This window comes from Aulostomus chinensis, chromosome 24 (genome assembly GCF_037954235.1).
Source record: "Aulostomus chinensis isolate RoL2024-O1b breed Wild chromosome 24, RoL_Achi_v1.0, whole genome shotgun sequence".
Lineage (NCBI taxonomy): Eukaryota > Metazoa > Chordata > Actinopteri > Syngnathiformes > Aulostomidae > Aulostomus > Aulostomus chinensis.
Genome location: NC_141343.1, coordinates 5,977,366 through 5,993,233, shown reverse-complemented (window position 1 = coordinate 5,993,233; position 15,868 = coordinate 5,977,366). Strand labels below are relative to the sequence as shown.

The window sequence follows — 15,868 nt, the reverse complement described above, 5'->3', positions numbered from 1 at the left end:
CTAATAAGTTTTCCTTATTTCAGGGTTGGTAGACCCCGAGTTTTCACTAAACCTGCTTTGTGAAACGGACCCCAGGTTTGTGTATGATTGCTTGCATACGAATTGATACCTCAGTTGTTGACTTTCACACTTGTTGGTTCCGCCCTTGTTGCTAAGTTGCCGGTGCCCCTGTGGTTTTATGAATGTGGAGCTGATGAGGAGGAATCAACTCCAGATGTTCCCTGAAAACCTCCTCTTCCGTGCTGGTTCACCTCTAGAAACGAAGCTGGAATGGACGCGCGAAACAGAGGGAGGAAACCACGGCGTTTCACTGCTTTGGATGTTTAGAATCTCACGACAAGCCGGAGAAACAGTTCCTGAAGAAGTCACGTGGTCACTGCCGGCTCGCGAGGCTTCAAACGTCATCAATACGCGCTTATAAACAAATCCTGGACGACTCGACACATCACTTCAGGTGCCAGAGACGGTGCAGCATGTTCTTATTTCGTGTAGATGTTACATCCGGGAGAGGCAGGTACTGATCAAACAGCTGCGTGAAGTGGGGCTTAGGAAGGTGACAGTTGCAGCCATCCTGGAGGAGGGGGGGTGTTTGAGTTTTTAACAGCCACAGGACTGCAACAGTGAGTGTAGTGGGAGTAGTGATGTGAAGATCCAGCAGGAGGCAGCAATGCAACTCAAGCTGCCGTTAGACAGCAAAGAAGAAGGAGAAGGAAGAGGCCACATCACTACTGCTGTTACCAGGTTAGCGAGTTCAGCGAACGTTCGCGAGTCTGGAGCAGCACAGAGTCAACAGCTTGGACTCAACTTGTTTTGAAGAAGAAGCAGAAGAAGAAATCTCTGTTCTCCTGAAGGTTGATTTGCGCCAGTAGAGCCTCAACATGTGCGCCACGCAGCTGCTGCGGGTGTCGGTCCAGGAGCGGATCCTCGCCGCCGCTGAAGACTTCCTGCTGCAGCTGGGAGAAGGAGACTCAGCGGCTGGAGTCCCGGGGCTGAGAGCGCTGCTGACCGAGCGGCTGGCGGCGGCCGCGGAGCAGATCGTGGCTCTGCTGGAGGAAACCGTGGCGGAGTTCGAGCGGGAGATCCGCCGACAGAGGTTGCTGCTCGATGCCGTGCTGAAGCACCGAGTTACGCTGGACAGAACAGGTGAGTCCCCGCCAGGAGAACCGGGAGGCGGCGCTCACGGGAATGCTAGCTAACAAGTGTCTCTGGTCAAGCTGTGTCCACAATCCGGGTCACTGTTCCGACCGTCTGAGCCGGAGTGGAACAACGTAGAATTGTTTAATAGTTGAAGGCCATTCGGTGTTGTTGGAGGCGTTAAGCCTCACCAGGCTCGGGACACGCTTAGCGCCATCTTGGCTGCTGCCTGACCAACATGTAGATGGCGCCGTCGGGTTTTTGGAATGCGTCTCTGCCGGCATTTGCTCAGGCCCTCCAGCCCGTTCACTGAATTTTTACGACTTTCTGGTATTTTTATGGTAGAAAAACATCCAAAAGAAGTGACACGCAATAAGATTAATATTTTCAATTTGCGTGTTCGCGCCATTGAGAATCTGAATTTATTTGCCTGTCCACATTGACCTGTAATCCCAATGCATGAAATATTTGTATCCAGGTTGGTGTGAACACAGCATCAGCCAGTATCTTTGTCTTTGGTCACGCTTGACTCCACATAACCACTGCTGGCAGGTTTCTTCTCAATGAATGTAATCAAAGCTCAACATCGTCCCAGGCTCACTAATGAGCCCCTCCACGCGTGTGTGAGCCTGGCCCTGACTCCATTCAGGTCCAGGGTTAAAATCCTGTCAGGACAAGTTGGAGCTCACATTCTCTCACTGAGCAAAAAAGTGGGGGTGCGGGACACAAGAGGGGAGGAAGCCAACATAAGAGCTTCTGAACTTTTGCTTCAGTAAATTTTCCCTCACCAGGCCTCTTTAAATTGTAGTTGAATACCCGTCCTGCAGGATCACATGATAGAAATTAACATTTTGACAAGCAGATATGATGATGAATGGACAAAAGCATTCACCTTTGAATTGACCTATGACCTTTGACCTTGGTGACACAACGTTGATGCAAGCATCTGAAGCCAGCGTTTCTATTCCCAGTTTGCTGACTGGTTCTCAGTAGCAGGATGTCTCTTTTCATTTAGTTTATTTCTGTTTCTGTCTGTTGCTCCACTGTTTCAGAGTCAAATGAAGAGATTTCTGATGTTGCTGTTTGTGTCCTGCAGATGTGGAGCAGCTGCTGGTGATTAAAGAAGAGGTTCCCCCTGAGCTGCAGGACCAAGAGCCCCCACACATTAAAGAGGAGTCAGAGGAGCTCTGGACCAGTGAGGAGGGAGGGCAGCTTCAAGGGCAGGAGGAGGCTGATATCACCACGTTCCCCTTCACTCTGGTCCCTGTGAAGAGTGAAGAGGAAGAAGAGAAACCTCAGTTCCCACAGCTTCATCAGAGTCAAACTGAGGAGAACTTGAAAGAAGAGTCTCTGACCAGCAGCCAAATTCATCATCTGAAAACAGAAGCTGCTGAAGAAGAGTGTGGAGAACCAGAACCAGAACCAGCCAGCAACGGAGGTCCAGATCCACTTGTACAACTTGAGACTGACCACCGGATGTCAGACTCTTCTGATGCTGAGACTGAAGTCAGTCAGGATGATTGGGTCACACCTGATAACACGGCCACCTCCGAGCAAAGGGAACACTTCTGCTCAAAGAGGAATCTGCTTCAGAAATCAAGCCCAGGACAGGAAGCAGCTCATTGCAGCTCAAAAGAGCAAAAAGTGAAGACTGAAAGAGAATCAGAGATCGCCAGGAACATGACCTTTGGTCCTGCTGAATCTCAGAGAGAAGTCAGTGAGGAGGGGCATCCCTTTAGGTGCTTAATATGCAGTAAAGGTTTTAGTTACAGAAGGAGTTTAGATATACACATGAGAACGCACACAGGGGAGAAACCATTCCCATGTTCCGTTTGTGGCACAAGATTTACAGAAAAAAGACATCTGAAAAGACACATGAGAACGCACACTGGGGAGAAACCATTCCCCTGTTCAGTTTGTGGCACAAGGTTTTCAGAAAAAGGATATCTTAAAAACCACATGAGAACGCACACTGGGGAGAAACCATTCCCCTGCTCCTTTTGTGGCAAAAGCTTCTCAGTCAAGGGATCTTTGAAAGCGCACATGAGCACACACACTGGGGAGAAACCAGTCCCCTGCCCTGTTTGTGGCAAAGGATTCTCAGAAAAGGGTCAACTGACTAGACACATGAGAACGCACACTGGAGAGAAACCATTCTCCTGCTCAGTTTGTGGCAAAAGGTGGTCAGAAAAGGGAAATCTGAAAAAACACATGAGAACACACACTGGGGAGAAACCATAACTCTTAAGCACGATAAAAGAGTGGGAGATGCATGTTGAGGGCAAAAAAATACAACAGTGAACCAAAACTGAACTAAAAGAGCAATGTGAAGGGATTTGCAGTAGAGTCAGTGGTGTGTGTGTGTGTGTGTGTGTGTGTGTGTGTGAGAGAGAGCATGAGGGAGGTGTAAGGAAGAGATGTCGGCTGCTGAAAATCCTTCTGGCTCAGAAAGGACGCTGTGCTGCTGGGCGCCGCTTTAACAAATACACAGTGGCTGTGTGACAGCTCGGTTGGCTCTCTGGTGTATCAGGGCCAGGACAGAAGTTGGTCCCTGACCCTCCAGGAGGGGGGGCTGTGGTGTAGGCTGAATTTTCACAGTGAAGGTCTTCTTCTTCTTTTACAGCTGAATTAAAATGTAATCAGCTGTCCACACACCTTTGAACTGTCCTCATAAACTTGTTTTTTAATAAACTTTCTGTACACTTTTAAAGTTCTCAGTGCTTTTGCTTACATGTAGAGGCTCTGCTTGAATCACCACTGATGTGCTTTACTACTTGTTATGTGTATGTTACTGTCATTATTTGTCTGTTTATCCACTGCTGAGGGAGTGGTTAAGGCAGTGGGTGGGCTCGTTTACACTCTGAGAGAAGCCAATTGAATCTAACAATGAAATGAATGAGGAGCAAAGGCTTTCAACTCATTCACAGAGGCATTGAATCTTGGCGAGTCAATTACAAATCTGACTCATTGATGAGAGTGTACTTAGCACTCGATTCAATCTTTGATGAAAACATCACTTTAGAACTCCTGATAACTCCGTATTCCTCCACCAGCTCCTCAGGGTCCTCACTGAGAGACAAAGCAGGTGCTCGGAGGCTGCGAGCTGTCCTTGTTTTCATGGAATCGTTCCTCAAACACAACAGGAAATAAACTGTATGAACGAGTCAGTGAGATTCAGAAGATGGAGGAATTCCAGGAAGTTACACAGGTATCAGCTGATCAACCCGTCTACATGCGGAGGTCACTCACACATTCATAAAACCACAGGTAACTACAGGGGCACCGGCCACTTAGCAACAAGGGCGGAACAAAAAAAGTGTGAAAGCCAACAGTTGGAGACTGAGTGGGATGAGAGCTGTGTTACTGTTGGGCAGAGCCGGGGTGGGACTCCAAATCTGACTGGGAGGAATTAATACCAGAACGCGCCGCATAGCGCGCCACTGCCAAAATAGCGTGAAATGGTGGCGTCTGTCTGACAGACTATCATACCTCAAGAGGTGGTCAAACTTTTCAGGCTAATTTTGGCCAGATCCACCAACTATTTTGTGCAGTAAAATTAGCAATAAATTCTCATTACTATGTGAAAACAGAGGTGTAATAATTACTTCATTAATTTCTCTATTGTTATTGGTCAGTGGTCAGGTTATCACTGACTCAACAGTATTCCCCTTTACAGTCTTCAAACACACTGACATAGAAAATGAAAAAGACAAGGCAGGTCCAAATCACACAAAACACTGCCTTAAAAAAGTCAGCAGGTGGCAGTGGCACATTTTAGTTGTTTCTTTTATGTAAATTAAAATACAAAAAACTGCAAACCACACAATTTCTCGTGAGATATGAAACAATAAAACAGAACAGTAATTCACACAATCACAGCTTCAATAACACACAAAATAAGACAAAATAAAGTGCACAACTTGCACAGATATGTATCCTTGCACCTGGCCCCCTGCCTTAAAGGTCACTAGGTTGCAGCGGCACCACAAAACCACAGAAATGCAAATAATAATGAAGAAAACAATACAGATCTGTTTCTTGTATGTAAACTAAAATACAAAATAATCTAAACCACCCAAACTTTAATGAGATTTTAAACAATAAAACAGAACAACACAGAACACACGATCACAGCCTCAATAACACAAAATAAGACAAAATAAAGCGCACAACTTGCACAACTTCAAGTATTTATTATTGCACCTGGACCTTGCTGTGATCCAAATATGGGACCCACGATTTGAAAACAAAACAAAATAAAAAAATAAACACTGCCTTAAAAGTCAGTAGGCGCCAGTGGCACATTTTAGTTAAATTACACAATGTTGTCGCTGGTATGTCTCTGATTTGTGGGTTGGGACCCAAAAAATAAAGTGCTGCGACTTGCATGCATGTGTCAACAAATCATTATGGCAACTGGCCATTTACTGTGAACCACTTACGTATGGGTTTGGAGTGGTGGGACCCACAGTTTTGAAACCACTGCCTTAGAAGGTCAGCTGGCGGCGCATCAGGATTGATGCGCCGCCAGGTTGCAGTGTCAGGTTGCAGTGTCCAGTGGATACTGGACACTGCAACCTTGTCTATAATGCTGTCAGTGTCAAGGCTCCATCTGATTTGACATCAACAAAAATGCCTCGAGGCGGTCCTGGGTCATGGAGCTGCTCAGTCTGTTCTTCACAAATTTCAAAGTGGAAAAGGTCCTTTCACAGGCCACTTGTGTAACAGACAGGGTCAACAAAAACTTGTACGCTAGACCAATGGTATGGTAGGTGTGGCTTAGCAGGTTGTAGCGGGACAGGATCAGATAGCGGCACATGGGGCCGTTCCTACAAGAGGAACAGTTGGGCTGGGCCGAGGCAACAATTCCTCCTTCAACACTTTACTGTGTTGTGCACAACCTGTTTCTTTTTCAAGTTGGTTGATATTAAGTGTTTTTCTGTTGTCTTATATGTTATCTTTGAATAATACTTTGAACAAATGTATACTTGTAAGTCAAGCATACATGTGATATAGGTTTACGTGGAGCTAAAGACAAATATTCTTGGCATGTGCTTCCATACAATCCTGATCATATGTGAGTCTCTCTTTGTTGTGGAAATGGCCCCAATTAGTCTGATTACTCAGGAAGAGCTGTGAGGCCCCCTTGTAAAACACCTTTAACTACATTCTGAGGTTCAGGAGTTTAAATAAGGTTACATGCAGCAATGCCATTGATTTACCTGGGATGCATGAGCAGGAGATCCTGGTGCCGCTACAAACATTAAAGAAGTGCATTGATTAACAAACGTTAATGTTGTTGGTCCGTTTTCTCCTTCTTTGGGAACTGCCACAGAAACATCTTAACAACATGGGTGAAGACAGAATTGAGAATTCCATGATTCACATTTGTGTTGTCTGCAATAAATGCTGTCATTTGATCAAATGAGAATCCAAATGTGTCAAGTGACTGCTCTATGAGAGCTCCAATCCCAGCAGTGGACTCATCCACATTCTGGAGGAAACCCAGCATTTTGTTGGTGACCCCAGATTCTGAACAGCAAGAGGAAACATCTTCCTGTTGCCTTTATTTGATGCATCTGTCTGAATGAGAATGGGAGGGGTTTATCTGCTGAGAGGCTCTTGAGAACATCACCCACTGCCTTTGGAGGGAGGACATCTTGAACCACTGCCTTTGGAGGGAGGACATCTTGAACCACTGCCTTTGGAGGGAGGACATCTTGAACCACTGCCTTTGGAGGGAGGACATCTTGAACCACTGCCTTTGGAGGGAGGACATCTTGAACCACTGCCTTTGGAGGGAGGACATCTTGAACCACTGCCTTCGGAGGGAGGACATCTTGAACCACTGCCTTCGGAGGGAGGACATCTTGAACCACTGCCTTCGGAGGGAGGACATCTTGAACCACTGCCTTTGGAGGGAGGACATCTTGAACCACTGCCTCTGCCTTTGCTGATGGTTCAGAATGAAAAGATGGAGAAACTGTCAGATGGAGAGGCTTTGAAGATTGGAGCCACCACAAACCCAGTTTTCCCAGAGGCTGATTCCTGAAACCATCAATAAAACTCAGCATCCACTTTTTCTGAATGTTCAATGATGTTTTGATTCATTCTTCTAGAATCATCTGAACAAACCTCCCTCAACACAGTGAAGCTAAAATGATTTGGCCTTCATCTGACAGGAGGAGTTTCTTTTCCCAGTGATTCCATTGATAGTGAAAAGCTTTGCAGCACTCACTGGAAAGTCCTGAGGCTCGTCCCATTCTGAAGCAGGCAGTTGCTCCAAGCCAGCCCACACTTTCACTCTCTTGTGTAGGAGTGAAGAACATCAGAATGAAGAATCATCACTCTTTCATTGGGGCTCCTTTCTCCTTGTTCTGATACAGAAATTCAACAGCTTCTATCTTTGATTTGACAGGAAATGTTGATGACACACTGGGATTTTTTGGTGTTCCTGCTGTCACTGTCAAGTGCCAGCTTAACATGTGAGAGGTAGCAGGATCATCCATGTGTTCATGTTTACAGCAGACAAGGAGGAAACCTGGGAGGATTTCAGTGACTTTCATCAACAGTTCACACTTCATCTTCTAAGTGTAAAGTTTAAAATGAGATGGCCAGGAGTTGAACCTAGAACCTTCAAATTCATAGTCAGACATGTTATCCATTGCGCCACCAGGCCTGCAAAGAGGTAACTATGTTCATGTGTACTTGATTTTACAGAACATCTAAACACTGGTGGCATTTTATGGTGACACAATGGTGCAGTAGTTAGCACTCGAGCCCCAGCTGTGTGAGTCTCCATGTTCTCCCTGTTCCTGTGTGGGTTCTCTCTGGTACTCCAGCTTCCTCCCACAGTCCAAAGACATCAAGAGGGGACGAGGCTGATTGATACTCTAAATTGACCGTAGGTATGAATGTGAGTGTGAATGGTTGTCTGTCTCTATGTGTTGGTCCTGTGATGGACTGGTGACCTGTCCAGGGTGAACCCCGCCCCTTGACCAATGTCAGCTGGGATAGGCTCCACCCCCCACAAACCTTATCAGATAATCAGTATAGAAATGGAAATTCAGCTTCTATGTTGAATCAGAAAAACCTTTTGAAGTCTACTTTTGCTTCAGTCAGAAAGTGGACTATTGTTAACTCTCACAATGGTTGGTGATTCTGCAGGAATCTTTTCCACCCCTTTGTAACAGAAACACATCTCTAAAAAAAAAAGGGCTTTTTTTTTTGTTCTTTTCTTTTAGCAGAGGAGGGTTTTGATCCATCGACCTCTGGGTTCTGGGCCCAGCACACTTCCTCTGCTCCACTCTGCTCTACCATTGAATGAACAGTCCTTGATTTAGGAGAGCAGGATTGTGAAAAGAACAGGAAGCTGAATTTTGAATGTTTCCCAATTTGGCTCTGAAGCAGGAGGTCTTGTAGAAACAGGAAGTGACCCTAGCGAGCATCGAGGGTTAAAACTGCAACATGTGTGTCCCCTCTGCTCCGTTCCTCAGGTTCTTTTGTTTTCCTACTAGTCGGCTCTGAGGGACTGCTGCTGATTCCTGGGGCTCAGGAGGAGGAGAATTACCTGCTGCCATCTCTGAGACCCTGGTTTGCTGATCTCAGGCAAACTCTCACTCAGGTTCTGTTCATGAGTTCACTTCAGCAGAACAATGAGTTCTTTGTCTGAACAGAACTCAGTTCCTATTGATTGTGTGTTGCATTTGAAAGCTCAGAGGGCAAACCTGTACCTGGATGACGAACTCAAATTGGTCAAGATTTTGAATATGCGACTGTGAACACTCACCTGTTGATAAAAATGGTGGCGGGCAGCTGTGGTGAGAGTCGATCAACACTGACTTGTCTAGAGTCGTCTTTACATTTAATAACGGGGACAAGTTTGAAATTCTGTGTGGACACGGGTTTGAAAAGATAAAGTGACTTGTCACCAAAATGTTTTGCTAAATAGATCACACGAATAAAGTCTACTGACTGCTGCAATCGTTAGCCAATAGAAGGAGGACATCGCGTTGTCAGCGCCAATTGTGGTGTAACAATGCATGATGACCGTTCATTTTACTGTTTTACTGCTTCACAAATACAAACAAGGGCAGGCAAAAGGTGGCAGTAATTAGCTGATGCTAATGATCAGCGCAGAATAAGAAGTCAACACGTCATCAGTTCCGGTGAGTGCACCGCGTGGCAGAATGTGATTTGGGACAGCACTGCACCCTCTAAACTGGTGCACTGCGCCATTGAGTACATAGTCTGATTAGTATACTCAGTTTGAAAATTCTAAGTCAGCAGTATGGAAGTATGCGATGAGGGACACAGCAACAGACTCTCATCTGTCCTTCTTCCTCCCTCATGTGTGCAGTGTAGACCTCACACACTGAATTTAACCTGAAAACTTGATGATGATGAATGGTACCTCATTAAGAGATCTGTCACATGCATCTGCTGTGGAGGGTCTATCCGTCCATCCATATTAAGATCAAGTAGCAACTCAGCAGCTGATCAACAGAGTCCTAAGCACCAGAAAAGCCTGTTCATCGTCCCTGGGTGGCTCCAACCACCAGCCTCTCTGTTAATCACTTCTAGGCTGGACTACTGCAACTCTCTCCTGTCAGGATGTCCCAACAACTTTCTAAAGAGTCTCCAGCTGGTCCAGAACGCTGCAGCGAGGGTTTTGATGGGAGTTAAGAAGAGAGAACACATCCCTCCACTATAGCTTCTCACCACTGGCTTCCTGTAGGATCTAGAATCGACTTCAAAGTCCTTCTGCTGACTCATCAGGCTCTCAATGATAAAGCTACATCCTATTTGAAAGAACTCATTAGTCCCTACTGTCCGACCAGAGCACTCCGCTCCCAGAATGCAGGTCTGTTAGTGACTCCCGGTATCTCTAAAAACAGACTGGGAGGTAGAGCCTTCAGGTACCGGTTCCTCTACTATGGAACCAGCTCTCTCCATGGGTCAGAGAGGCAGTCACTTTAACTGCTTTTAAGTCCAGGCTTAAGACTTTCCTGTATGACAGAGCCTTCAGTTAGGACTGGTTCAGGTAGCTCTGAACCATTGATAGCTATGCTGCTACAGGCTTAGACTGCTGGGGGACACATCAGGTTACATGGAGCCCTTCCCTCCTCTTCTCTCCTCTCCTCTCCTCTCCTCTCCCCCTCTCTCCTCCTCTCCTCCCTGCACATTTTTGGAACTGTCACTACCACTACTTGTTGCCCTTTGTAGTTTGGCCTTGGTGTCTCGCAGTCTCTCTGTGTTTCCACAGATCCACCAGAGCCCCAACCGCCGCCTGCATCGCCCCCCCCCTCTTATTCCCTACTGTTACACCGGCCTGCACTCCCCTTCCATGAACCAGTCTACCATCCAGTCCCCCATCAAGCTGGCTTGCTCTCCCTGCCTCCCCTTCCATGAACCAGTCTGCCATCCAGTCCCCCATCAAGCTGGCTTGCTCTCCCTGCCTCCCCTTCCATGAACCAGTCTACCATCCAGTCCCCCATCAAGCTGGCTTGCTCTCCCTGCCTCCCCTTCCATGAACCAGTCTACCATCCAGTCCCCCATCAAGCTGGCTTGCTCTCCCTGCCTCCCCTACCAGAAGCTTCCTTCTTCAGCTGTTATTAACATTTCCATGTTTCCCACATTTTGTATTGTAAACTGTTTTCTTGTCTGTAACAACATCTACTGCACGTCTGTCCCTCCTGGTGAGGGATCCTCCTCTGTTGCTCACCCTGAGGTTTCTCAGATTTTTCCCTGTTAAAAGGGTTTTCTATGGAGTTTTTCCTCAGTCGATGTGAGGGTCTAAGGGCAGAGGATGTTGTTATGATGCCATGTGAAGCCCTGGAGACAAACTGTTTGTGAAAACGGGCTCTACAAACAAAATTGCCTTGCCTTGCCTTAACAGCCAAGTGCGCTGACCGATTGAGCCACAGAGACTCAGAGTCACATGCTGCACTGCCATGCTACCCCAATGTAAAACTGGATTTCCATTTATGGATACTTAACATTTAATACATTGCTCTATATTTTCCAATATATGACAGTATATTTTTTGCATTATAGGAGCGATTTTAATGTCTGTCTTTGCTCTCTAAACTCTGACTCTCCTGTTCTTGGTGCTGACTGAATTCTACCACCTGACAGACTGAAGGCTCATATTGGTGATGGATCCATAAATGTAGGAAGGTCTTGTTTCAATGGCAGGAACCAATCAGACCAGCCTCCTCCTGGTAAAACAGCTCTACTCATCAAGCCCCTGACCCCAGACTCTTCTTGGTGAACTGATCAGAGATCAGATTAGTAGAGAAGCAGTGACACAAAGGGAAACGTCCTCATTCCCTGAACGCAGCTTCATCAAACAGAGCAGTTGCTAACTGTTCACCTGCAGTAGTGAAGTCTTCAGGACAGGAAGTTGACCAAACATGGGAAGTTTGACTCTGATCAACCAGGCAGGGAGGAGTTATCAGAGTGATTGTTGTGATGAATCATCAAACTCTCCATCACGCCGTGGTCTCAGCGTTTGACCTGAAGTCCCAGGCTTCAAGGGTTCTCACCAAACTCAGGGTGGGTCTGACCACATCTTAAGGAAGTAATTCCACCAGTATTAAACTCAACGCCATGTCTCACTACTACAGAGACCCCTGATTCTGAGGTGAGTCATTTGGAGGTTGATCTCATAGTAGATAAAACTGCAGGTTCACTACCACCAACTCCAGACTCCATTGCTCCTTTAAAAAGATAGTTCAACAACAGAGAACAGCTGTGTGGTGTGATTCCATCACCAGGCAACTAAAGCAAGAGGCAGAATCGTCTTCAAATGGATAAGAAGGTCCTCAGTAAAGACAGAGACGCCTATTATTCATCACTAACAGAGGAAAATAAAAAGAGTCCAGGTTTCTTTTCAGCACCGAGCTAAACTGACAGAGTCCTGACTCTGTAGACCCTGGATTCCTTCAGCTCTCAGTAGAGACGACTTTAGGAGTTTCTTTGATGACAAAATATGAACTATTAGGATCAAATTAATCAGCTCCTGCCCTTGTAGATAAATTCATTCATATATTTGCTTTAACTGTAGATTAATCCATACATATATATTTGCTTAAACTGTAGTTAAATTTATACATGTATTTACTTAAAATAGAGTGCAGGAAACACAAGGCAGTGAAGCACAGACCAGATTGTACAAGAGTGGACACAGGTGAAAAGGTCACAACAGGGAATAGCAGGAGTGTAGCTCATGGCTAGCATCACTCCCTCAAGCTAAACAGGTCAGAACAGAGTCCACAGAATTTCTACGGTAGGATGAAGTGGTGGGAGTCAGAGGTAGATAAGAGCAAGGTCATGGATCAGGGAAAGAGAGGTTTTGATCTTCACAGATGCAACAAGAAGTCTACGATGGGAACGGATGGTGCTGGCACGAGGTCAGACAGAAGATTCTGCAAAATAACACGAAGATCAAAAATACGCACTTGCACGTAGACGCGATCACGTCAGCACCTCCCCTGTAACACATAAAACTGGAGAGAGAGTGAGATTGTTGGACTTCTTGCCCCAACGCCAGGGACGACGCATCTGCGTGTGCTGACTCCAGCATAGGGGAAGACGATCTCCAGAGCTCTGGATTCGTTCCTGTTAATCTGAATAAATTCTTTTGAACCAACTAGAAGGTGTCCTCTCCAGATTTTGAACAGCGCAATATAGACTCTGTGGGTCCTTCTGATTGATTAATAATGACTTGTTGAAAAAGTCCTACACCCTGAATAGATGCTAATTTACCTGTAAACTCAGTAAACATAGAAACTGCTGTTAAACCGGATAATTATTTAGATCACTTTTATCAAATTAACAATCCAGAACTTAAGTCTAGGGCTGGACTGGGACCAAAAAATGGCCCTGGCATTTTTGATCCCTGGCAGCCCACCATGGTTATTTACACGATATGTGCAAGCACACGCCATACCAGAGGATGTATGTGCACATTTTGAAGTTTCAAAAATTAAAATAAAGTGCAGTATTCTACACGGAAGAGAGCAACCATGTTAAAAGAGTGATACTCTTTCACTACTCACAGAGACCTTCTTCTTCCACTACACGTTCCAACACCTGATGTCTCTTCTCAACCTGCTCACGGTGTCCTGTCAGCTGTCTTCCCTCAAGGAGGTGGCCAATCTTGCTCTGGAGCAGTTTAAAAAACATGCCTCAGCACACTGCCTCTGTGCCATGCCTCTCTCATGCTCCTCTACTCTTTGGTGCACATGCCTCCAGTCTGTCAGGCCTCTAATGAAGACGCTTGGATCATTGGGCTTGCTAAAAGCAGCAAACAAAACAAAACAAAGCATGACGTTGACCACAATAAGTCAGCCATTTCCAGGTCATGCCGTCCGTTCTAACGAAGAGCCTCAGGACGACAGGGTTTATGGAATCTTGTTGAGGATGAAACTTAAAAAAATCATTCCTCTGTGTGGAAGAAGGGCGACTAAAATAGTCTCCAACTGTCTGATCTGACTCCTCCACTTCCATTGCAACAGCATGGCTTGACTAAGAGAAAGAGAGAGAGGCAGGGATGTTAGTGTCACTAGTGTTTCCTCTCTGTTTACCAATGATTAATCATCCATTTTCAGCAAATCAATATTTCTCTAATATTATGTGATAATAAAAACTGTAAGCTGCAACACCTGCAAACTCAAACTATAACTTTATGGCAAGCTTAAATAACACTGGAAGTTGGACACCAAATCTACTCAAAGCATGATTTGACAACAAAGGCTATAAAGGCAGTTCACACACACACACACACACACACACACACACACACACACACACAGAGAACAAGGTTGTGCACAAACCCTATAAGCTGCTATTATTATGTATGTTTTAAGTCTGACTGAATAAAATTAGTAATGTATAATTATTTCCTAGGTTGAGCATTTGGATATAAGCCTACAATATCCCCAGATACTGTTTAATGTACACCAGGGCCGGCCCAGGACTGTCAATCACAGTCCTGGGCCGGCCCTGGTGTACAACCGCAGAGCTTGTGGTAGCTGCAAACATGTCCGTGATTTTGGCACATTTTGCTGTGTCATCTTTCAGTATTTTTTTTTTTCCCTGAGCTTTTCTGCTCCCCCCTTTCGTTTTTGTTTTTTTTTTCCGTCCATTTAGTACACAGCCACCGCGCTCCCTTCACTTCTGGCCAGGACAAACGATCAGGAGGGAGGGGAGGGGCGGCGAAGGGGCAGCGAAGGGGCAGCCGGCGGGCCAACGAGAGCTGAGAGATTTCATTGGACTAGCCCAATGTCCTTCAAGAAAATCAACCAATGGGCCGCATTTCGGGTCTCCGATACCGTTACGGTCGATTAAAAACTATACACTCTACACAAAAATTATGACAGTTATGGGCCGGCCCAAAGACGTGCATCGGCCCACCGGGCATTGCCCGGTATGCCAGATGGCCAGTCCAGCCCTGCTTAAGTCAATGATAACCTCATTCAAACCTTCTTCCTGTCTCTTAGATTGATTCCTACTTGGCTGCTTAAGGAAGTCTTTCCCTCAGTGAGCACCTCTTTATTAAATCTGATGAATCTGTCTTCAGTGACAGGACATGAGCCACAGTCCTTTAAGGTCGCTATAATGAAACCACTGCTGAAGAAGCCTCCTCGAGACCCTGAGGTTCTAGCCAACTACAGACCGACATCTAACCTCCCCTTTCTCTCTAAAATCCTGGAGAAAGCAGTTGCTAATCAGCTGTGTGACTTCCTACATAACAATCGTTTATTTGAGGGTTTCAGTCCGGTTTTAGAGTCCATCACAAGACAGCACTGGTAGAAACTACTGGCTATATAAATATATATTATAGATAAATACAGGCCTCCTCATCAGTGGCTAAGAAATACATTCAGTCAGTAATGTCAGCAGCATATCAGTCCTCTGAAGCTGTAACGTGAGCCCACGACTACCGACTAGAGGAGAGGTGAAATTACGCCTCTGATCTGAGGTTTGTCCCACAAAAAGAAACGCGATATATGAAAAGTTTTGGATCCATAATGATTCTATCAACAAACACGTTTAATTTGACATTCTGGAGTTTTACTTCATAACCTGGAATGTGCTGTGGAGTGAGTAAGATGGTATTTAAATGGCAGGCTAATGGGATCCTACCCACTCGCGCTAGCACTAGCATTGCAGATAGAGTCAGCAGAAGGACCAGACCAAATGGGTCAAAAACTGTCTCCAGTTGCTGGTAGCACCCTGGGTGAGCTGGGTATAAGGCCAAATGTCCAAAAAAGTGAACCTCCCCTTTGAAGACTGCAGCTGGTCCAGAATGCCGCTGCACATGCATGGACAGGAACTAGGAGGAGAGACCACTAGGGCTGTAATCTCCCAGTCGACTTGTCAATTTTCTAGTCAATACGTTCCACCTCGACAAAAATTGGATTTTTTGCCACGTTAATTTCATCAGGAGGAAAGTACCGAAAGCACCCGTTTCACAGATAACAATCTGTCTTTGAACACCCCCCTTGTTTTTGCTATTTTGGACGAGCCCGCCCCGCTAGAGACAGACAGACTGAAGAATACTCAGGCCAACGTCTGGTGGTTTGATGAATGTATATTTAATTTTGACGGTTTCATTTAAGTCAGTCCTCGTCCACCATGTCAAAGACATCTGCAGTGTGGCAGCATTTCATGAAAATAGACAAATGAAAAAAAGTTGAATGCGAAGTTTGCGAACAACAGTTTTCAT

General features: G+C 45.7%; 1 protein-coding gene across 1 annotated transcript; it reads left to right on the top strand.

Moving 5' to 3' along the window:
• Positions 1-319: 319 nt before the first annotated feature.
• Positions 320-3,796, top strand: LOC147238484 (uncharacterized). The gene is made up of 2 exons (XM_086197236.1): positions 320-1,143; positions 2,231-3,796. The coding sequence occupies exons 1-2, from the start codon at positions 879-881 to the stop codon at positions 3,373-3,375; spliced, it is 1,410 nt and encodes a 469-aa protein (XP_086053362.1). The 5' UTR covers positions 320-878; the 3' UTR covers positions 3,376-3,796.
• Positions 3,797-15,868: the final 12,072 nt, after the last annotated feature.